The sequence below is a fragment of the Emys orbicularis genome, chromosome 14 (assembly GCF_028017835.1).
Source record: "Emys orbicularis isolate rEmyOrb1 chromosome 14, rEmyOrb1.hap1, whole genome shotgun sequence".
Classification (NCBI taxonomy): domain Eukaryota; kingdom Metazoa; phylum Chordata; order Testudines; family Emydidae; genus Emys; species Emys orbicularis.
Genome location: NC_088696.1, coordinates 46036841 through 46060576, shown reverse-complemented (window position 1 = coordinate 46060576; position 23736 = coordinate 46036841). Strand labels below are relative to the sequence as shown.

The following is a 23736-nucleotide window of genomic DNA, read 5'->3' as shown; positions in this document are numbered from 1 at the left end:
TTTTCTTTTAATTTTCTCGGTGCCTTTCTTCCTTTCTCCTCTGGGGTGTAACGTTTTCACGCGCAGATGTCTCTTCGCTCTGCCCGGCGGCGTTGGTCCATACAAGCAATTAACGACTTCCCGGTACTGTGCATTGTGCTAATGCTCTCCTTCCCTTACCCTGTCTTCTCCCCAAGAATAAAGCACTCCCTGCCTGACCTAGGATAACCTGAACAACAGGCTGTTCCGTTATTAGACCCAGTGCCAGGAAGTGGGAGATGGGGTCATGGAGTAGGGGAGTTGCACTATACACTGTACCTAAAAGAGTCCAGAGAATCAAATGTGGTAACACTTCCGAATGGGCAGTAGCATCTGTAGGGACACAGATCCCAAATCGTAAGAGTATAATAGTGGGCTTGTGTGACCCAGCATTCGGATCACGAAAAGGCTGCTGAGGGAGATCAGAGAGGCTAATAACATAGTAAAAAAAAGGATGTACTTTACTTTCAAGAAGTAAAGGGAGCAATTAAGGAGGCTAAGGACATTGAAGAAAAGCTAAATGATTTCTTTGCACCAGTGTAAGAGGATCTGTGAGTCCTGAACCCAGGCCCATGGGCGCTCAGGCCACTGCTGGATCCACACCACCACCTAACAGCTCTACTACTGACTGGAGAATTGGGAGCCCTCCACTAAAGTTACTGCCCAGAGGGACCTGACGGGAGGAGCTCATGAGTACGCTATTTAATCTAGAAAGAGACACAGGAAGTTGTCTGTGCAACAGGATGGATCCTGGCTTGCTGCTACAGACCCTGCCACCTGACTCCGGCCTCGTCCCCAGTTCCTGACTTTGACCCTCCCTATTTCCAGCCCCTTGCTCCAGTCCCTGAATCCTGTCGCACTGGTGACTGACTGCTCTGGCTCCGACGGCTATGGCTCTCTGGTTTCTGACTGAGCACTGGTGCACCTGTTTCCTGTCTGACCCTGCCTCCAGCTTTCAGCTCTGACACCTGACTCCGACATACCCATTGGCCTCTGGTTCTTGAACACTGCAGTGATCACCAGGCCAGACCGCCCACATCCCAGTCACTGGTACCAGTCTTCCACAGGCCCTGACAATCAGTCGAAACAACCGAGGAGGAGGGGTCACACCTGTCCCAGGCCTCCCCTTTTCTGATAAAGACAAGGGGTCACAGATGGAGATTTCAAAGAGGTGCCGGAACAAATTGCTAAAGAGCAGCAAGTCTCCTGGACTTCGCAGCATCATCCAACCATATTGGAAGAAAAATTCACTTAAAAAGGAAGTGGTTAAAACACCTACCATCTCATGAAAATCAGCTGCTGGTTTTTAATTCAGTAGATTTGCTACCCTTCGGTCATAGAATCATAGAATATCAGGGTTGGGAGAGACCTCAGGAGGTCATCTAGTCCCACCCCCTGTTCAAAGCAGGACCAATTCCCAACTAAATCCTCGCAGCCAGGGCTTTGTCAAGCTGGGCCTTAAAAACCTCTAAAGATGGAGAATCCACCACCTCCCTAGGTAACCCATTCCAGTGCTTCACCACCCTCCTAGTGAAAAAGTTTTTCCTAATATCCAACCTAAACCTCCCCCACTGCAACTTGAGACCATTACTCCTTGTTCTGTCATCTGCTACCACTGAGAACAGTCTAGGTCCATCCTCTTTGGAACCCCCTTTCAGGTAGTTGAAAGCAGCTATCAAATGCCCCCTCGTTCTTCTCTTCTGCAGACTAAACAATCCCAGTTCCCTCAGCTTCTCCTCATAAGTCATGTGCTCCAGCCCCCTAATCATTTTTGTTGCCCTCCACTGGACTCTTTCCAATTTTTCCACATCCTTCTGGTAGTGTGGGGCCCAAAACTGGACTCCAGATGAGGCCTCATCAATGCCGAATAGAGGAGAATGATCATGTCCCTCGATCTGCTGGCAATGCCCCTACTCATACAGCCCAAAATGCCGTTGGCCTTCTTGGCAGCAAGGGCACACTTCAGACTCATATCCAGCTTCTCTTCCACTGTAATCCCCAGGTCCTTTTCTGCAGAACTGCTGCTTAGCCAGTCAGTCCCCAGCCTGTAGCGGTGCATGGGATTCTTCCTTCCTAAGTGCAGGACTCTGCACTTGTCCTTGTTGAACCTCATCAGATTTCTTTTGGCCCAATCCTCCAATTTGTCTAGGTCCCTCTGGCCCCTATCCCTACCCTCCAGCGTATCTACCTCTCCCCCCAGCTTAGTGTCATCTGCGAATTTGCTGAGGGTGCAATTCATCCCATCATCCAGATCATTAATAAAGATGTTGACCAAAACTGGCCCCAGGACTGACCCGCGGACCGTGGGGCAGTCCGCTTGATACCGGCTGCCAACTAGACATTGAGCCGTTGATCACTACCCGTTGAGCCTGAAATCTAGCCAGTTTTCTATCTATCTTTAAAAAAGCAGTAGGGATTATTTTGGGAATGACAGCAGTAATCCGTAGTTCAGTACCGGGTACCTGGTTGAGCTCTAGTTAAAACTAATTATGGTACACCTAGAAGAACATGATATGATAGTGACAGACCAGCATGGCTTTTGTAAAGGAAAATTGTACCTCCGTAATCTACTACAACTCTATGAATGTGTCACCAAAATAGTGTCTGAAAGAGAATAGAAAGACATAATTCATTTGGACTTTCAAAAAGCCTTTGACAGAGTCTTTTGCAAGAGTCTATTAAGGAAACCAATGTTCTGAAAGGGTGAGAAATAAAGTTTTGCCATGGATCAGCAACTAAGACAGAAAACTGAGCTAGGGAAAAATGACCAGTTTTCAACATGGCAGAAGTTTTAGTGAGATGCTCCAAAGTTCTATCCTCAGGCCAGTGTTGAATTTATTTATCAATGATCTGGAAAAGGGAGTGAGTAGTGAGGTGTCAAAATGTGTGGATAACCCATCATTGTTTAGATGAGTCAGGACAGGAGAAGAGGAACCTAATTGAGTGAGGAACTACAGAGGGACCTAACCAAGCTAGGTGCCTGTTCAGCACAACAACAGGTGGAAGGAATTTTATGATGAGAGAATCAAAGTAATGCTCACGGAAAGGAATCCTCTGAACTGAGGAGTGCGGAGTGAAATATAATCACTCAGGAAGCAGACCTGGGCGTCACTGAGGACAATGCAATGGAAACCTCTGCTCAATATGCAGCAGTCGCAATGTCTGGATGCGTAAAGAATAACGCTATCCATACTATTAAGGCATTCTAGAAATCAGTCTACCAAAATGATAAACAGAAAAGTAGACACCTTCGAAAATAAGTGTCTCTTTAAAAATTCTGAGCGTTGGTTGGAAAGACTTCATCACCAACGTAGAAATCTGAGAAATTACTCACCATCATCTCATTTCCACTAGAATTAGAAGAAAGCCCTGGTTGTATTTGGGGCATGTACTTTGGATGCCAAGAGACAAACTCCCCTGGGAAGCTGTTAAGTGGAAAGCAGCTGGTATGAGGAAACGCGGGCACCCTAGGGAGAGCAGACCAGTCAATTTTACCACCATACAGAAGACCATGACCGAGCGGAATAGCAGAGACTAGATTCTACACTGTGCACCAGTATTGGTACAGGAAGGATGTCATGTAATGATTGTATAAATCAATAGCATGCCGTCACCTGGAAAATTGTGTTCCGTGCCAGTCACCCTGCCTCAAAAAAGATACAGAAGAAATTGAAGGGGTTTTTGAAGACAGGCAGCTAAAATAGTTAGAGCCATGAGGGGAATTCCATATATGTTTAGTTTTAGAGAGGAGACAACATGATGATGGAAGGATACAAAACAATGCCCCATATGGAAAAAGTGAATTACTTTGTTTCATAACCAAGAGCTGGGGACAGTCAGTGAAACCCCATAAGCAAATGTAAAACTGATAAAAGAAAATACTTTTATGCACTACATAACTATCGTGTGACCTTTCTTGCCACCAGAGATCATTGAGACTGAGAGCTTATTAGGATAATGAGACTATCCACCGATTAAATGAGAGGCACCAAACCCTCCTGCTTCAGGGCAGGAACCAGCCACTAATTGATGAGGGTCAGGAAGAAATAGTCCCCAAATGGACAGGTTCTTCCGTAATTGCCCACTTGGGATTTCTTGCCCCTTCCTTGGAAGCTGCTGGGACTGGCTACCAGGGCAGATGCTGCAAACAGCAAATCTTAATGTTGCAGAGAACCTTGTTCTAAAAACCCTGGCAGTGTGGTGGTCAGGCAGGGTTCGGACACCTGTAATTGGAGTTAACTGGGGTTTGTTGTTCAAAATACCAGGAGGACTTTTCAGCAAGAAAGCCTTGACAAACACACTGCGCCCCACTGGGGATTTCATGAGAAGCAGCTTGAACCTGATCTGGAGTCGGTGAACTTAATCCTTGGCATCGTCTGCATTCTCCCCCCTTTCTATCCCTCTACTCCATTAAAATAAATGTAACCCTTGAACCTCTCTCTCACATGCCCCTACATTTCATGGGGCTACCTAAAACACTGCCTGTGTCAGGAGGATTCTGAGGGGAGACATGAATGTTCAGTAGCTAAGAATCCCCGTTCCAAGAGGAGCATGCAGGATTTTGTAACCCTCTCTGCTGATTATGCAAGGATAATTGTAGTTGCTACAAGCAGTGGGTGGCTCATTCTTGGGCTGTCTGTTTCCGCATTGAACCCATTTACTGCCATCATCACCTCAGATTGCAGCAAATGGTGCCCTCAGGCTAGCTGTGCAGTCATTTCTCAGGGCTGTTCCCCACAGCCATCCCCCTCCCCGTGACTGTCTGAACACTCTTGGTTCCTTCCTCCTGATGCTCAGAGGAGCTGAAGAATCTCAATTCACTGTCACTGGCTATTTCCTTTCTCTCCTGCCTCTCCTCTCTGGCTCTCTGAAGCAGCTGAGGAGATGCAGTTCCCACTGGCTTGGATTCTAGATTGCACGAAGGTAGAGCTAGAAAGGTTGGGGACAAATGACCCACATTTTCCACTTGCAGTTTCAAGTACAATGGGGGCAGGCTCATTAATTGACAGTTGAGCGCCACCTATTATGTTCCCAGCCGCTTTAAACCCAAGCAGCCAATTGCTGGCTGGCGTGTCATGAAGGCGGTGGGGTGCCATCAGGCAGTGGCAGAGCCCCAGGGAGAAGCACATTTCCTATGCCTCTTGAATGCTGAGGGAAGAGGGGTGTCTTTAAACCACAGAGGAAAATTCTCCCTGGGAAACAAGTTGAGCAAAAGGGGAGATGGAACCTTGTGTGTCTTTTCCCCAAGCCCCTGTGGAACGACAGACTCAAACACAGGACACTTCTGGCCTCGGGTAACCCTGCCTCAAAAGTGTCCAAACTTTGCCCAACTGAGGACTACTCTTGTGGTTTGCCAGAAATCATTTGGACCAAGGTGAAACGTCACCTGGGACCTGCTGTCTCCATGGTCTTCACCTCCCTATTAAAGGTGAAGGTTGATATGGCTCATGTTTGGCCGCCCACGCCAAGGCTGACATCTCCTGCTGGTTCCTTGGCTTTCTGTCCTACTGCCACTGGTTGATTGAAGCAAACAGGACTTTTAATTGGACCAATCTCACAAAAATGGGGCTGCGTGGATCTCCACAGGCGCAGCTTTGGGGTGGGGGGTAGCAGTGGCAGAATCTGTAGCGTAGGCAGGGTGTATGGTTTTTTTTGTAACCCCCACTAGTGAAGCTAGGCCAGTGACCAATCCTGGGTCCAAATTTTGCGAGTATGTAGACAGCCCTCATCCACGGGAAGGGGGAAGATTTGATTGCCAGGCCCAGTAATCAGTTAATGTCGTCATTGTTTTGCCTGGTGCCCTGTTGACGCCTAGCAGTGTAAATGATCCATTCGTGGAATATTCCATTCTTCCTTCCTCATCCTCCCCTTCCCCCCCAAAGTTACTTGTTTACTTGTGGAAAATGCTGTGTTTTGTCCATGTTCTGAGTCTCCAAAATGCCCCTCTAAAGGCAGGGGGGTTTGAATCTGCTTTCAGAATGTGTGTGTGTGTGTGTGTGTGTGTGTGTGTGTGTGTGGGTGAATTGTCCATCTGTGGGTGCTGAGGAGCAAACGGAATCCTCTCCCCTGCTGGGGCCAGCTAGTAAACAGGTGGCCACTAGGTGGCGCACTGCTCTCCAGAGCATTCTGCTGGCATACTTCGGCCGGAGTCAGTGGCATTACACCTGCAGAGAACGGGCCCTGCACCTGCAAACCTGAGTTCAAATGTCACTCTGCTCCCTTCTGACACAAAGGAACGGAGTTTCCTGGCCAACGCTGCATGGGGCACAGAGTGGGGAAGCATGCTGGCCCTTCAAAGTGCACCTGCCACTCTCGCTGTGCATAGCATGCTATAGCACAAAGCACTTTCTCAGTTTCCTCCCCTCTCCCATACACACACTAACGGCTACCTGCTGTAAAACATTGATACTTCTGTGGGTATCCTCCAACAGATCCAGCCTGCTCTGGGAAGTCTATGGGCATTTCCCATTGACTCCAATGAGAGCAGCGTCTGGCCCACAACATATTATTGATTAGTTTCAGGGAGCAGTTCAAGGAACTAGCGGACTGAAGGCAAGCCCTGCGTATCAGAGAGGACACTGGCCCACACCCTACAGTATGATCCCACTCAGAGATTAATTCTGATGCTTTTAGGAACAAATACACAATGCTGTCGAATATCAAAACTTCTGCTCCAATTCTCTGGGGTTTGCACAGCTGGACGTGAGGGCAGAGCCCTTGTAGCTGGATTTTCAGAGGTGCTGAGCAGCACCTACAGCCCCCTTTGATGTAAATGCTCAATGCCTCTGAATATCAGATCATACCTGTGCAGGCTACAGAAGTATGGGTGGGGCTTTGAAAAGCACCCATGTCCGCCTCATTGAAAGTTAATGGGATATTTGTTCCTATGTCACCCTGACCTTAAATCCCATCCTAGACTCTCTTTTTAAAACAAGTCTCTCCTTCACTTACCTGCCAGAGCCCAGGTCCAGACCCTCAGGGCTCTGTCTCACCTGTGCTATATCAATCAGGTAAGGAGCATGTATTCCTTCTTGGTTCTGTGTGGCAGGTTCTAGTGATGGCCTCAGCTGCTGCATGGCAAAACCCAGAGTCAGTAAGGGAGGAATTAATTTTAAATGACCTTTAAAAATCAAGTGCCTGTGTGTGTAATTATTACGCCTGCCCAGTCTGTTCCTGTGCAGTCAGTGCGCATTCAGCAGACCCTTGCTATTTCACTCTGTTCACCAAGAGACCTGTTGCCCATATCGGATTTGCCAGGAAGCAAAGGCACAATCCGAGAACATCGCAGGATGTACTTTGTTCACCTTAGCCCTGTGTAGCAGCCAGTGCCTCCTGCAAGACATTGTTCCAGTCCCTTAGGCTGGTTGGGCCACTGCATGCACTCACTCCCCTCCCTCAAGTGGTGGGCTAACAAGCTGAGGAGCTGGAAGAGGCCAGGAAACTGGCCATCTAAAATAATTGATGTGGGTGGCCTAAGTAGTTTTATGCATCTTGGCATAAAGGTGAAAACTCTATGGCCATTTGGGGGGAATGCTTGGCTTCCTCGCTCTGTCTCCTCACCAGCCTCCCACAGCAGTGGTTTGGGTACAGCTGGAAATTAGCTGGTTAGAGTGGCAACTGCCTACTGCTGTAGGAAATTCCCGGGCTCCTTTGATTGAGTGTTGCCATCAGGCAGCCAGCTCTTCTTGTTCTCAAACAGAAGCATTGGCAAATGCTGTAGACAAGGAGGCACTGGAATCCAATTCAGTCCCACCCTGGTCCTAGACAGTGACACACAAAGGACCCATTAGAACTAGTTGGAAGAGACAACATGGGCATGTCAACTTCTCCCTGTGACTCCGGTCTGAAGCTAGCAGCAAATACAGGACCTCCTCCCACACACCTCTGCTCAGAGCTCTTGCTGAAGTCAGTGGTAGTCCTGTGTGCAGTGGGGTCAGACCCAGAACCAATAAAGATATTTTTCTGGTCCTTCTGTCAGCCTTTCTGCATATTATTGGCTTGCTGGGTATTGATTTGTTTTTACTGCCTACCCCCCTATAATTTGTAAAATCCCTCTCAAGCGTGTGTGTTTGCCCTTGAGCTTGCTGACTTGCCTGCTTTTCACTTCCTAGAGACAGAGACACTTGTTCTCCTGGGCATGTCGTCATTAATGTTCTTCGGGGGTAACACCTTTGGAGGGTGGGTGGGTGATGCTTGCATTACTCCTGATGCTCATGCATTGTTCCTGCCCTGATAACAGCTGCTGTCTTCCTCCCTCAGTAACTTGTTGCCATCTATTCTGCAGAAATCAAGGAGATGGAAAAGCAAGCGTGAGGGGACAGATGCCAACAACCGACCTATTAAAGCTGCTGGCAAAGTCATCATACAGGATATCTCCTGCCTGCTTCCTGTGCACAAATCGCTAGGGGAGCAGTACATGTGAGTACACAGCCTTATCTCCAAGGCCGGCTCTAGGCACCAGCATCCCAAGCATGTGCTTGGGGTGGCTCTTTTCAAGGGGCGGCACTGCGGTTTTTGCTTTGGCGGCGACACTCTGGCTTTTTTTGCTTGGGGCGGCAAAAAACCTGGAGCTGGCCCTGCCTAACTCTAGCCGCAAACTAAGGCGACCCTCAATGCCACTGCTGTGCTCTGCAGTGTCAAAATCAATCAACATCTTGTTCCACTGAGCACCCATTCTTCACCTCTTGCATCATTCCCATGGTGTCCCTGTCTACCTAGGAGAGATGGCTTCTTTCCCAAAAACCTCTGGAAGGGATGTGTGGTGAAGGAAATACGTAGGAACATATTTGATTGTAGGTCTACACACCAGCTCCAGCCCTAGCAGCTGAAGATTGTATATATAGCTGTTGGAGGACTTCATCATTTGAAACAAACATTGTGAGCATGGGCCCTTTTCACAGGGGTGCATGTTAAAGGAGAACGCCAAAGGGTTGGTTTTGGAATGGGCTTTTGCCCCTTTTTGTTTCATTACGATGGATGATGAGGCCTGGAAGTCTCTATCTATGCGTGCATATACACTCAAACACACTCTTCCTCTTTCTTGCTCTCAAAAAGGTTTTTTCAACTTTGTGTGTGTGTGTGTGTGTGTGTGTGTGTGTGCACGTATTAATTTCAGGGCTGTGCATCTGTATTGTGCATCTGTATTGTGAGTGCTTTCCTCTTAATCAAAAGGATGGAGGTGCTGAAGCTTTATTAAAGACAACTTTTCTCCAATGTGCTAATTAGTCATTGAAGTTCTAAAGCAAACAAAAAAACAGATGGGAAAGCTCTTCTTTCAATTGCTCAACTTTCATTTCCATTCTAGTGCTATTGTCATTCCACTGGTGTTCTCGTCAGCAGAGGGCCTTTGAGGCAAGACAGTCCGTGAATGTCATGGGTTTTTAAAAAGGAAAAAAGCCACAAAATCCCTTCCCTGCCTTTTCTATCCATCATAAAGAAGTAAAAATAACCCAGCCATTGGCCAATTGTTTCATGTTTGCAGGTGGTCTTAAGGGGGGTGGGGGGGGCATTTATTTGTAAGGTCTTATGCAGCCTTTTTCCCAATACTCCCTGATAGGAATGGAAGCAGATGAAGGAGAAAATCATGGGGGTGTTTGGGGGAGCTATGTTGCCGCCAGTGAGTGGGAGATCTGCCAAGTAACTGTGAGGTCCACATACTGCCCCCCCAATCCCTCAATGCTGTTGGAGGCTAGTCAGTGGTGGCATGTCATCCCGCCCAATATCACACCTGGCTCTCCCTCAAAGTCTAGTGCTGGCTATAAAATTAACTAACTGGTAGACTGAATGGTAACAATAATTTGTAAATGGGGCAGCCCCAGATGGCTATCAGCTTCTGGGTACAAGAACAAATCTCAGCTTCACATTGCACCAGTATGTCACCATGGTAATAACTCTTTGGTGGTGGACCATCTCAAGATGACTGTCAGAGCAGATCCTGCTATTCGCTGTTGGATTGGAATGGGACATTATGCAGTGGACTGTCTGGTAGGGCAGCTGGATGGTATGCAGTCAGGTGTCTCTTAATGACTACGGAGGAAATGCTGATCGGTCTGACCCTGCAGTGTGATTAGGGAGTTCTGTCCAGTGGTGTGAACCATAACCAACCCTCCCTTGGTAAATTAGCGTGTCAGAGATGAGCCCTCTCTTTCTTTTTCAGTCTGAACGTCAGTAACATTCAGGAGACCTGCCAGAAGAATGCCTCCTCAGCCCTGGCAGTTGGACGTAGGGATCTCGTCCAGGTATTGGGCTTGCCCTTTATCTAGAGCACAGCAGCTGAATGGGACGCCTTAGCGAACACATTACTCTTGCCTTGTCATTCTCATGCCATGATCCTGGATTTCAAGGGCATGGCTGGGTCACTGGGGTGCAGCAGTCACTCCAGAGACCATCTGGAAGGGTTACAACGAGTCCGCCCTGGTAACTGGGGCAGAAGCACTGACACTTTGTAACCTCTCATTGAGAAATCCCTGGCCAGACCAGCAAATGGTTTGTTTCATACCCTTTTCCAAACCAGCTGAGATGACTAAGTGCTCTGAGAATTTCTCATAGGCCAAGCTAGACACAGGGCATGCTACTTTGTCAGTGACTGGAATGGGCATGCATCAAAATCACTGCAGCCACTGTAATCATTTTGGCAAGAGGAACTCTCTCTTTCTTCTACCTGTGGGGTTCGTAATAATAGGGACGATTATGGCTGTTCTGTGCTGGAACCGAATACAAAAGGCGGACAGCCTGTGCCCCAAAGACCTTACAATCTAATACTGTTTTGGGTATTGAGACATTTTCCTTTTCTCCATCATGCTGCTTACATTGCATTGGATTCCACTGGGGCAGTGAAAACAGACTAGTTTCCGTTTCATTTTGTTTGTACTCTGTTATTTTCTGATTCTCCTACTTTAGCAGGATGGTCTGAAGTTTGTGTTGCAAACCCTGCAGCAAAATGTTATACCTTTAAACAGCTACATTATTTCATTTGATTCTCTTTAAGTTCATACAAATGTTTCAATTAATTTTCAGCTTTTTTAAAAAAAAAGTTTTAAAAACCTAAATGGTGTTCCTTAAATATAAACCACAAACACTTTCTGATTCACTTTATGTAAATATTAAAAGGATCCAATAGCACGTCATAGGAAAGGCTAATTCCTAGAAGGGTTTACCAGCTGATTGCTGCAGTGTTTACACCACTTTCCCATTTCATTCCTCCACCTGCACTGCAACATTACAGAAATGTCCTGCTCCTCAGCTGAAACCTGGAGCCCTGAGCTGCAGCATGACAATTTCTCAATGTCCCCTTATGAGCCTGCTTTGTACAAATTACCCAGCTTTCCCCTGGCCCCTGTGGTCTGCTGCTTCGCTCAGGGCATGCTTTGCTTCTGTACTTCAGTTCCCCTCCTTTCCAATCTCTCCTGGTCCCACAGTGCTGCCACGTTCCTGAAATTCACTGTCTGTGTTTCTTTGCACTCTGTGTTCTCAGCTCTCATGTCCTGTATCTTAGCTGCCGCTGCCTTTCTAACACCTCCCTCCCTGCCCTCCTCCTTTTCTGTGACATTCTGTAATCAGTGGTTCACCCTCAGCTAGAATACTGTGTGCAGTTCTGGTCACCCCACCTCACAAGGATATAGCAGAAAACCTAGTGAGGGGTTAAAGACTGGTGATAAGAGTGATTGCGTCCTAGAGAGGTGTCTATGTGGAGAGAGACTGAAAAAGTCTGGGACTGTTTAGTTTAGAAGGGAGACGAACCAGAGGGGATGTGATAGAGGTATACAAAATAATGAATGGGGTAGGTATACAGATGGTAAATCAGGTGCTCCTCATGCATAATAAAAGAACAAGAAGCATTCAATAAAACTGAAAGGCAGCAAATTTAAAACCGATCAAAGGTCATGTGTGTGTATATGTTATAGTTCACCTGTGGAACTCATTGACACAGTGTCACAGAGGTCAAGAGTGTCATCAGATTTTAAAAATCAGATTAGACACTTACTGATAAAGAAAACCTCCCACTTCCTGGGATAAGCCAACCTCAAAATGAGGGGGGGTTAAGAAGAAACGCCTTCTATCAGCCATTTATTCCATAATTGTCCCCTAGGGAGCTTCTTGCATATTGCACTGAAGCATTTGGTGCTGGCCGCTGTCACAGACAGGCTAATACACTAGATGGACCCCAGGTCTGGTCTGTCCGTGGGGATCCCTCCCCAACAGCTAACACTGCTTTCCTGCAGCTAAGAGGTAGCTAGTTGGTTGATATGACTGATTGATTCTCCATTATTATGGAGCCCAACTCCAAAACCATCAGGGCTTGGCTGATTCTGGGGCCTCTAGAAAATCAGCTGTACCTATACCTGAAAGAATTCTGCCATTATTGAACCTTGCATGCGTGATTGCAATGCGGGGTCAGAGCCCTCAGTGCAGGTGAATTTCTGTTTCTAGTTGTCTTTCATGCTGTTTCTCTTGTGTCTGTCCAGGTGTGGTCACTGGCTACGGTAGCCACGGATCTCTGTCTTGGACCGAAGTCTGACCCGGATTTGGAGACACCCTGGGCCCAACATCCATTTGGACGTCAGCTCCTGGAGTCCCTGTAGGTCTCCAAAAGCTCAAAGCAGGAGCAGGGGTAGTCTCTGGAGCAGAGCTGTTCACAGCTGCAAGTTGTAGGGTCTTGTTTCAGACTTAGATGAGAGGAGCTGCTTGCTAAGCCCAGCGACTTTGAGCTAGAAGATCCTGCCTAAAGGCTTATGCAGGGATAATCAGTGCATAGCCTCTGGTCGTGGAGTTCTCTAGCACTTCGTGTGACTGCCCTCACCTTTAATATGGGGGGAGACTGTCCAGCTCCATCATGAGATGCACGTTCATAGGACAAAAGAGGGAAGCCACAAATCTGTTTATTGCAAATAGGAGGCAGCCCTGGCACTCGTCAAGTGACCCCCTGCCCTTTGGCTGAGCTAAGATTAGCTTCTCCTGCTCTGATGTGATGTTTATGGTACAGTATGTGGTGCTCCAAGACATCTGGATTGACTAGCATGGAGGAGGCCTGATGTAAGAGGGAACTGCCGCTTTTATCCAGGATTCTTTCCCTCGCCTGTCTTGATTTGGCTGCCAGTTTAACAATCAAATTCCCTGCTGTTGCTCCAAGTGCAAACTATTTCCTGTCATCCAGAGAGTCTTCTGGTAGCTACCTCCATTAAGGCCTGATTCACACTCAGCCCTCTTGCACAACACATTACCTACCTCTTGACATTGATCTGAATCTGTTCGGATAGGAAGAGTTGATAGCCAATGCTAATCTGTTCCGAAGCTTAGAACCTGCTTTGAGTTGCTTTGCTGACAGCTCTGCCAAACCTGCTACATGGACTCTGCCCTAGTTCTGCCCTGGTGTGAGGCAGGGATGGGAAAGAGGGACAGTCCATTCCTATAGCCATCCTCTAATCAGTGCCAGTCTCCAACCTATGCCTGCCCTTCACCAAGACGGTGAAGAGAACTCCCTTTGGTGGGGCTGCTCTTATGTTTGGCGAGGAGGAAGCGTCTGTTCTTTGTATTGCAGCAAAACCTGTGGATGCCGATCAGAAAGCAGGGCCCTGCTGTGCTAGGCACGGTACAGATACACAGTCAAAAGATAGTCCCTGCCCCAAAAGAGCTTGCAGTCTACGTTATCACCTGACACAACAGGTGGATGAGGCAAACAGGAGGAGGGAGAAAGGAAGTGGAAGATAACTACATCAGTCAAACTATAATAAGCAGAGATCTTGGTTCACTGTTTGCCTTGCCATGAATAGTTATCCCTACTAATTCACCTCATTTGGCCTCTTGACAGTGGCCAAATCTGTTATCTCTGTCTTGGGTACCAGTGTATTCGTAGGACATGGCACAATCTCCGCATGTCAAAATAGATAAAATTCACCTCAAACCCGCATTCATCACCCATTAATTCTCCTGCATGTAGAGTGCAGAGTGCACACTTTGGGTCTTCTATTTCCAGAAAGCCCCATCTCCTGCCAGTGTTGCAGGCTGCTCTATATTAAATCCATCCCCAACCCTCCCTATCAACTAAATCTCTTTAGGAATCAAACTTTGGTCTAATCCCCATTGCTCTGGCCTATAAGCTGGGGTTGGGATCTGGGCTGGGAATGGCCCCAGGAGCCTGAGAAGTCTGAGTATCTTCACCAAAATGATCAGACAGCGAGTCTCATGGCTCAATTTAACCTTGCTCCTGCAGAACTGCTCTTTGGAGCTGTGCAGACCCCAGGATCCTTGGGCATTCCCAGTGTGGATGGGGTCCTTAAACACCCCGCAGTAAGGGATTAGATACCCCCATGCAGAGAGGCACCATCTCTTGATTGTCTTGAGGCCTTGATTGTCTATCCAACTGGAAGCTCTTTTATCTATTTATTTGTAAAGTAATGAAAAGGAGAGTCTATCCCCCCAGAACCCACACATCCTCTGAGCAGCAGGGCATAGTTAGTTCCATAGGGTCCCCCAACCCCTGGCCTGCTGTGAGTGTTCCCTTTGGCTGGTGAACTCTGCCTCAGCTCCTGCTCTCTCCCTTTTCCTCCTCCCTCAGGCTGGCTCACTACTGTCAGCTCCATGATGTTCAGACCCTGGCCATGCTCTGCAGTGTGTTTGAGGCGCAGTCCAGGCTGCAGGGGTGCGTGAGTTCCTCGGGACCCTTCCCTCAGCGCTCCTCCAACGTGCTCTCCCACAGCCGATACGTATGCACAGTCATTTCTTTCCAACTGCTTTTCTTGAAAGTCTGGAATAGCTTTGGTTCGTGTGTGACACAACTCCCTCTTGTTTCCACCCAACAGCCTAGCTTTACGTCTTCAGGCTCCTGTTCCAGCATGTCAGACCCTGGACTCAACGCTGGAGGCTGGAACATAGGTATGGAGAGGCAGCGGAATGGACAGATAGAGGAAATGACTTTATTCGCATAAGCCCCCTCGGCATTAAATGGCTATCTGTGGTGGTGATGGTGGTAAAGAATTGTAAGTGGTTGTGGAGCTGAGAAGCAAAGAGCAAATTTCCATGGTTTGTTGGTGGGTCAGGTACCATGGCTGGAAATGAGCCATGTGCCATCTGCCCTTGTTAATGGTTTAATGTTGATGTTTCTTCACTGGTGGAATGAGTCTCCCTGCAAACTTCACCCTGATGTGCACAAGGACTCCAGTTCACTGTCAGCCCGCTGGGTGGGAGCTCACACCGGAGCCAAAACCAGCTGTGTCTATGGCAGTCTCTCTCCCCATGGCAGATGGGTGGTGGGACAGACCACTCAGGATGACCCTGTTACTAGACAACATGTCTCTCTGATCTTGGACTACAGGGAACCGAGGCAGCTTGCTTCGTCTAATAGAGCAAGCTTTCCCCAAACCCCATTCAGCTTTCAAGGACTTGATTCCAAATGCCCGTCCCATCCCTTCTATTTCCCCGGGTATTTGTGTCCCAAGATAAGTAGGTGGCTGTGGCCGGTGATATTTTGCTCCTCTCCTGGCTTGGCAGACGCTCCAGGTGACACTGTCTTGTTGCTGTGCTGGTCACGTGGGGTGATGTAGGATCATTGCTGCCAGAGCACTTGTCCAGTTTGAGGCCAGTCATTCTGTGCACCGCAGCCATTGCGAGTTAGGACACTTCAGATATTTGCTGGAGGGGCTTTGACCAGGGACTTCCTGTTTTCTCTCTACTCCAGAGTTGCGGGAGAGGCGCTCACTCCTTTACTTTGTGATGGTCTAGCTAGAATAGTGGCAGTTGGGAAGGCTGGAGTGTCAGTGGCAGCTCTTACAAGTGACCCAAATACTTGGGATCCTACAGGCATTTCCCACCAAGTTAATGCTTTTCAGAAAAGTCGGAATTCAGGGCTGTCTTGTGTCCCCAGGGTCCAGTGTAATGCCATTTGCATGATGTTTGTCTCACAGTGGCCTACCTGGCTGAGCACAATATTGGGCCCAAGCAACAGCAAACCTGTAATCACTCAGTGCAGTTTGCAGCTATCTTTGGAACAGGGAAGGGAGCAGAAGCAAGGACAACCCCACTAATGTTGGTTGCCACTCTTCTCCCTGCACCCAGGGGTCATGCACTTCTCTGAAAGATTTCCCCTGTGAGGCCCCTTTTCATACCAGCATCCTCACAGAGGAACAAGAATCCTCCCCTCCCCCAGCCCAAGGTGTGGAAGCCCTGACACCAGCACGCTCCCAGCCACTGGGAATGGAACTGTACTGACGCTAACTTTCCTACCAGCACCGAGCTGTGCAAGTCTCCTGTGGAGCAATCTGCGTGTTTTCATATGGGGCGGAAGACCAGGTGCAGCCTTCTGAATCCAGATTTTCTGCGTCCTGGGAGCCTTCTCCCCATGCAGTCATTGCCTGGCCCCTCTGCTGGGGAGCTGGAGGGACGATCTCAAGAGGCTGATGGCAAATGAAGGGGTTGGCTCTTGGCTCCCTACGATGTAGGAGTCTTTGTAATGGTGTAGACCAGGGATTCTCAGACTTTTTTTTTTTTCTGAGGCCCCTCCCAACATGCTATAAAACTTCACGGCCCACCTGTGCCACAACAACTGGTTTTCTGCATATAAAAGCCAGGGCTGGTGTTAAGGGGTAGCAAGCAGGGCAATTGCCCGGGGTCCCACATCACAGGGGGCACCGTGAAGCTAAGTTGCTCAGGCTTCTGCTTCAGCCCCAGGTGGCGGGGCTCAGGGCCCTGGACTTCAGCCCCATGCAGTGGGGCTTCAGTTTTCTGCCCTGGGCCCCAGTGAGTCTAACACTGGTCCTGCTTGGTGGACCCCTGAAACTTGCTCATGGCCCCCCAGGGGCACCCTGGACCCCTGGTTGAGAACTACTTGTGTAGAAGACAATACTAACACATTCAAGGGTGGAAGGGGCGGGGGGGAGAGCACATAGCCTCACATGCTTCCATCTAACTTTCACATCTCCTCCCTGAACCTTTCGCACATCACATTGCCCCATTCATAGCCCACTCGTCACTGCATCTCGGGGCACACTAACCATCTTTTGACTTTTGCAGCAAGCAAAGAGACAGAGCACGCATTCACCCCCTGGTGCGAGTCTTCGCCTGACGACCTCCGCTACGGAAACCTGACGTACGCTGACCACCGGGAGCGCGAGAGAGATCAACATGACAAGAACAAAAGGTAGCACTCAGCAACTCCCGTTTGTGCAGTTTCTGGGCAGTTCTCAGAATCAGCTGGAAGGCTGTCTAGCTAGCTGTTCCGTGGTGGCGTTACAGCTAATCAAGGGAGAGTAGGCAAGCCCTTAGCCCAAACTTTCACTCAGTTAGTGGCCCTGAAAGCTTAATGCTCCAAACTGTGGAGATTAATGGAAGGAGGAGGCACACATCAGAGGCTTAGGGGGGCTCACGTCAGGGCCCTACTGGGGCTCTGGGTGATCGCTACTTCCCACCACCCAACACAGATGTAATGAGATTGAGTAGTGTCCGCAAAAGAGAAACTAAACAACTAATTATTCCTCAAGAAAGGTTTTTAATGACTTATGACTATAAAGGCAACAGAGACAGAATGTGCCTAATGACTTTACGTGTACTGTAACCATCCCCAACCAACACAAATTCATATGCAATACCGATACATTAATCAACTATAGTTTACTAATTTTAACCTACCTATTAACTTATTTAACAACTTATAAACTTTTACTGACTTTTATGATAAACTTGATGGTAACTTATACTGGAGACAGGCACAGCGACTTGCAAAACTACTATGATTTATAACAGGGGGTCTCAAACACGCGGCCCGCGCATGCGGCCCGCAGGGCTCTTGTGTGTGGCCCGCCAAGCTCCCCGCGCCCCCCCCCCTCTGCCTACCCGTGGGATTGCCTCCTGATGCTGCAAGCGCCGCGCTGCTCTCTGAAGCAGCCGGCAGCACGCCCCTTCGGGCCGGGGGGGAGGGGGGAAGGAGGCAGAGGGCTCCGGCATTGCCTCCTGCCAGGCACCGCCCCCCACAGCTCCCATTGGCCGGAAACAGGGAACCACGGCCAATGGGAGCTTCGTGGGAGGTACCTAGAAGAGCGGCTGCCGCACAAGCAGGGAAGCCTGAGCCACTCCCCCTCCCCCAGGGGCTGCAGGGACATGGTTCCAGCTGCTTCCTGGAACGGAGCAGCATGGAGCCGGGGCCAAGGTAGGCAGGGAGCCTGCCCTGGCCCCAGTGAGCGCCGCTGCCACCCCGGAGCCACTGTAGGTAAGCGGCACCAGGCTGGAGCTCACACCCTGAACCCCTCCTGCACCCCCAACTCCCTGACCTGAGCCCCCTGCAACATTCCACACCCCGCCTGCACCCCAACTCCCTGCCCTGAGCCCCCTGCCACATCCCACACCCCAACTCCCAGCCCTGAGCCCCCTGCCACATCCTGCACCCCCAACTCCCTGCCCCAGTCCTGATCCCCCTCCCACTCTCCAAACCCCTTGATCCTAGCCTGGAGCACCCTCCTGCACCCAACTCCCTGCCCTGAGCCCCCTGCCGCATCCCGCACCCCTCCTGCACTCCCTGCCCTGAGCCACCTGCTGCACCCTGCACCCCGACCCCCTGCCGCACCAACTCCCTGCCCTGAGCACCCTGCACCCCAACTCCCTGCCCTCAGCCCCCGCTGCACCCTGCACCCTTTCTGCACCCCCTGGGGGCAGCGTTGGGGTGGGGACTTCAGGGAAGGGATTGGAATGGGGCAGGGAAGGGGTGGGAAGAGGTGGGGCAGGGGCGGGGCCTAATTGGAAGGGGTGGAGTGGGGGCTGGGCCAGAGGCAGCAGGGGGGGGTTCAGTGATGCGGCCCTCGGGCCAATGCACTAGTCCTCATGCGGCCCTCGGGGTCATCTGAGTTTGAGACCCCCTGATTTATAACCTACTAACTTTACCAATGCTGTACCTGTTTCCAGAAAGGCACAAAACATATACAGTTACTATATATTGATTAACTATTGACTATTACTATTTTTAAACAACTTAGACTTAACCTATAGTATTAATACAGACTTAAGATTAACCAGGTCGAGCATAACCAGACCTTTTTAAAATCTTACCCTGCCTTCGTCCAAAGATGATACATTACCTTCAGTTGACCATTTCCTGCGCTGGCCAGGCACAGATAGTCAGTGAAGCGCAAGTCCCTTTGGTTCAGGGGGTGCATGTGAGCCTGACAAAGAGCGATTTCTTTTAGGTCAAAACACACACACATGCGCCTCTGCATCTTATTTATACGGTATTTGCTGGCCGTGCTTCAAAACAAGTCAACTAATCAAGGTGGCCAAATATTCCAGGGTGGCATTTGCGGTTGTTTTGAACTAATGAACTGTGCACCTGTGCCCAGCTCATCTCTTCTCTATGCGGTTAATTGTGGTCAATTTGCTAGACTCAAAAATGCTCGAATCAGCTTAAAGAGGTGTCTGGTTACAGAGCATAGTAACCACAAGCCTGTATCTATATTTACAAAGTTTCCTTTTCAGTCTATGAAGCTTCCTAGATAGATTATGCTTATGCTTGCAGGATTCTACTGTACTCGCTTCTTACAACTTCCGGAAGTTTTAGGCCTAACACTGCTTAGCCTGACACTACTTGACAAGGCTTGTGCACATTAATCACACAAACCAATTCTGCTCAGTGATTGGCTGACTGCCTGTGAAATCTTTCCATAAATCAGCTGCAGTGAGGGCCCCGGAAGAGAACCTGACCCTCCCCCACACACCCTAGTTCTGATGACAGATGTGGTCCACTCAGGCTCACTGTGACATTGCCATTCAAAAATTATAACACTTTGTCTGAGAGACTGGGAAAATAATATGTTGCTCCTGTAGCTACCTAAGAATCAGAGGGGTAGCCGTGTTAGTCTGGATCTGTAAAAAGCAACCGAGGGTCCTGTGGCACCTTTAAGACTAACAGATGTATTGGAGCATAAGCTTTCGTGGGTGACTGCCCACTTCGTCGGACGCATGGCATTGCTGCTGGCTGGGTTAAGAATTGCAGCCAGAGCTGCGGTGAGTGAACAGATCAAGTGACTGGCTGTGTGGGTCCCTCCTCCAGGCTCCTGGACCCTGCCAACACTCAGCAGTTTGATGACTTCAAGAAATGCTACGGGGAAATCCTTTATCGCTGGGGTCTGCGAGAGAAACGGGCTGAGGTTCTGAAGTTCGTTTCCTGTCCTCCCGACCCGCACAAGGGAATCGGTGAGTGTGTAATTCTGCCTCTTCCAGCTACCCCTGCCTGAAGGGTTTGGGGATAAATATTCAGCAGACATGATGATCTAAGATGTATCCATTCAGCCAATCAAGAGACTGGCTGTGGCAGCAAATTGCTTGGTAAGTACTCAGCCCCCTGTTGGCAGTTCAGAGTGGAGATGAGATCTTTAGATCTTGGCCAAGTGACTTTGTATGTGGGACGGAGGGACATTACTAGCTGGAAGTGTGTTTACCACTGTGTAGTGATGGCCTCTTGACAGTGCTGGAGGCTATTCCTCCTCTGGGGTAGTATGGGGAGCCAACCCAATCACTGACCATGGATTGAGAGGTTCTCACAATGTCTAGTGGGTAGAATTACAAAAACCTGGTTTCTGGCTTTAGGAAACCCAGACAGAAAATGGGTGGGCAAGACATTCCCCCAAGCCCTGTGGCTGCCCATTGCAGTTCTCCAGCAGGCCTAGCAAGAGGAAGGCACACTGCACTTCTGGGTGGGCGTAATGTCGAACAGGGAAGCAGCATTAGCAGCAGCTGTGAGGAAGCTCACTTTGCCCCGTCAAGGTGTTGTTGGTCTGGAAGAGCAGAGCAGCCTGGATCGTGGCTGCTCTTCTCCAGGTAAACAGCAGCCTCACACTAGAGGTCATCTTTGCTCCCGTTGACATGCTGGGCTTGGCTTGTGCCTGTTTGTTTCTCACGGAGGAGATGGATGCTAAAGACAAAACTCTACCGAAATGTAGAGAGAGAGAAAAGGGCAGCTGGAGGAGTTCACCTCCATAGCACCTCTGTCCAGCCCAGGTTAGTCATGGCTAAAAGCTGTTCCCTTCTCCTGATGCTGTTCAGACGGGTTGTGTTAATTGGTCTCAGTCCAGCACCTCATGCTTTGATGTCTCAGCCTAACTGGATAGCCTCAGGAGAGGAGCAAAGGAATGTAACAGGCCCATGAGAAGAACTCTGCTCTTACTCAGGGAGGTGGGCTCCCTAGGTCAGGTCTGAGGCAGGTCAGCAGAGCTCGGGGGAGAGGGGGGAGACTCTGCTATACCTGCCCTGGGGATGAATAGAGAACTGCGGTCTCCAGGACTATAGGAGCCTGCAGTAACTGTTTTGCTCTCCATTTCTTTTCCCTCTCCCCCACTGCCAGAGTTTGGGGTGTACTGCAGTCACTGCCGCAGCGAGGTGCGGGGCACCCAGTGCACCATCTGCAAGGGCTTCACTTTCCAGTGTGCCATCTGCCACGTGGCAGTGCGAGGCTCCTCCAATTTCTGTCTGACCTGCGGACATGGAGGACACACCAGTCACATGATGGAGTGGTTTCGCACCCAGGAAGTGTGCCCCACCGGCTGCGGGTGCCACTGCCTGCTTGAGAGCACATTCTGAGCACAGTCAGCGAGAGCAGAGAGCATCCCTAGTACGGGATCTAATACTTCAATACTTATTCCTAAACCACGGTCAGTCAGCTTCTCTCCACAGTATCTACAGAGGATGCCTACGGCGCCTGAAGCAGGGTTTACTTGCTGTGCATTGCACTGGTATTACCAAATGCTTCCAGTCTTCCAACAGCTTCCCAGGTGGCTCCAGGTAGAAGTGGCCAAACTCTCTGTGCCATTGCTGGTAATGGATGCCGTTCTGGGAAAATCAGGCTCTGCTATAAAGGATACATGACTGGTGGCTCGTCTCCATGAGGCTGAAAGGAATGTGTGAAAGTTCCTTTGGAGTGTTTTTCCAAGGGCCTCCTGGCAGGAAGACGACCGGTCAAGAGATCAAGTCACATGACAAAGACAATCCTCTTAGTTAAGTTAAGGTGAAATTAGTTTCCAGACAGGAGAGGAGTTCCAAGCTTAACTCAGTCTTCGAAGAGCAAATAGACAATGGGCCTTTGGAGCCAGGGGAGATTTTTTTAAATGTTTTTCTGAACTGCCATTTCTTGGTCTAATAAAATTCTGTTAATCACACAAAACAAAAGGATCAAGCTACCTTTTAAAAGATCATTTCCTAGTTTCCTATTCAGTTGGTCAATAACTGTAGATGGTATAAAAAGCCCCCTCCCCCAGCCCAGTGCACTAGAATCACTTGTTTCTTTCTAGAGATTTAAAACATATTACTCGGGGGGGGGGAGGGGCTTTTTTTTTTTTTTTGTTCTGACTGGGTGGAACGATTCACTTTAACCCCTTGTCAGTGACACAGCCTGTTGACTGGACAAAGGACTGCTGCTTATCTGGGTCTTGGATCAACTCTCAGTCTCCATGGAATGATGTTTCTGCCACTGGCGGTCTGGGATCTGCTGTGATGGGTGGGTTCACTGTGTGAATAGGTCAGTTAACTTGGTTGAGAGACTAGGCTTGCAGAGAGCAGCATGGCAGTGATTTTGTGGAGTGGGGGTTGTGTGTCTCCTATGAAATTGTGAGATGTGCAGAGATGAGACACTCAAGGCCTGATTTTTTTTCTCAACTGCATATGCATTTTCACATATAAACTTATCAGCTTCCTGTGCAAATGAGGAGGTCCCTAGCTGATGCCTTCCTGGTGCAGATGCTGTCAATGTCTGTGCAGTCATGTAAATCAGGTATGCAGCCTGAATCTGATGCTTAGCTTTCTGTGTCAGTCTGACATGCCTAGACCCAGCCTTGATCGTGGCACAGGATTCCTTCTGCACCCACAGGGCGGGTAGGAACATGTTTCTGCCTCTCTGAAACACCTTGTGTCTGAAATCAGGCCTTGGAAATCTTGGAATGGAGGAAACTGATCATGTATTTTCAGTACAGATTAAATTATTTTTTTAAAAGTTGGGAGCTAGTAAATTCATTTCCCCATTGTTTTGTTTCGATGTATCTATCTGTATCCTCTGGTCCTCGCTGCCGGGCCAGGGTCCAGGGACTGCTCCCTTGTATCAGGTTCAGATGTGCATGGCAGGCTCCAGGCCCTGCTAGCTGACTTTCTAAGGAGGCAGTGAAGTGTTGCTTCTTTTAGCCCTAGGCCAGAGGTGAGCAAACTACGGGCCACATGCGGCCCGCGGGACCGTCCTGCCCGGCTGCTGAGCTCCCGGCCGGGGAGGCTAGCCTCCACTGCTCTTCCCTCTCCCCCGCAGCCTCAGTGAAACGCGCCACCAGTGCTCTGGGCAGCATGGCTGGCTCTGCCCGGGCCGCGCAGCTGCGAGCTCCTGCCACTCTGAGCGGCATGGTAAGGGGGCAGGGGGTTGGATAAGGGGCAGGAGGTTCTGGGGGCAGTCAGGGGACAGGGAGTGGTTGGATGGGGGGGCGGTCAGGGGATGGGGAGCATGGGGGTTGGATAGGTGTGGGATTCGGGGGGGGGGTCTGTGGATAGGGGTCGGGGCAGTCAGGGGACGGAGCAGCGGGGGTTGGATGGGGGGTGGGATCCCAGGAGGGGGCAGTTAGGGGACAAGGAGCGGGGGGGGGTGGGATGGCTCGGGGATTCTGAGGGCGGGAAGTTGGGGCCAGGCTGTTTGGGGAGGCACAGCCTTCCCTACCCGGCCCGAGGGATGCTCTTGTGCGCAAACCCCGGCCGCGCGGTCCGCAGCGCATGCGC

At 49.7% G+C, this 23736-nt stretch overlaps 1 protein-coding gene across 2 annotated transcripts in view; it reads left to right on the top strand.

Annotated features, from left to right (window-relative positions):
* Positions 1 to 22138, top strand: part of WDR59 (WD repeat domain 59) — a 68759-nt gene extending 46621 nt beyond the window's left edge. The window contains exons 19-27 of one of the 2 annotated variants that reach the window (XM_065416499.1): positions 67 to 123; positions 8303 to 8436; positions 10175 to 10256; positions 12483 to 12595; positions 14573 to 14720; positions 14817 to 14889; positions 17023 to 17149; positions 20045 to 20187; positions 21335 to 22138. In XM_065416499.1, the coding sequence (XP_065272571.1) occupies positions 67 to 123; positions 8303 to 8436; positions 10175 to 10256; positions 12483 to 12595; positions 14573 to 14720; positions 14817 to 14889; positions 17023 to 17149; positions 20045 to 20187; positions 21335 to 21570 (1113 nt within the window). In that variant the 3' untranslated portion in view covers positions 21571 to 22138. The remainder of the gene's footprint in view (positions 1 to 66; positions 124 to 8302; positions 8437 to 10174; positions 10257 to 12482; positions 12596 to 14572; positions 14721 to 14816; positions 14890 to 17022; positions 17150 to 20044; positions 20188 to 21334) is intronic. The other variant, XM_065416500.1, reaches the window with a different exon arrangement.
* Positions 22139 to 23736: the final 1598 nt, after the last annotated feature.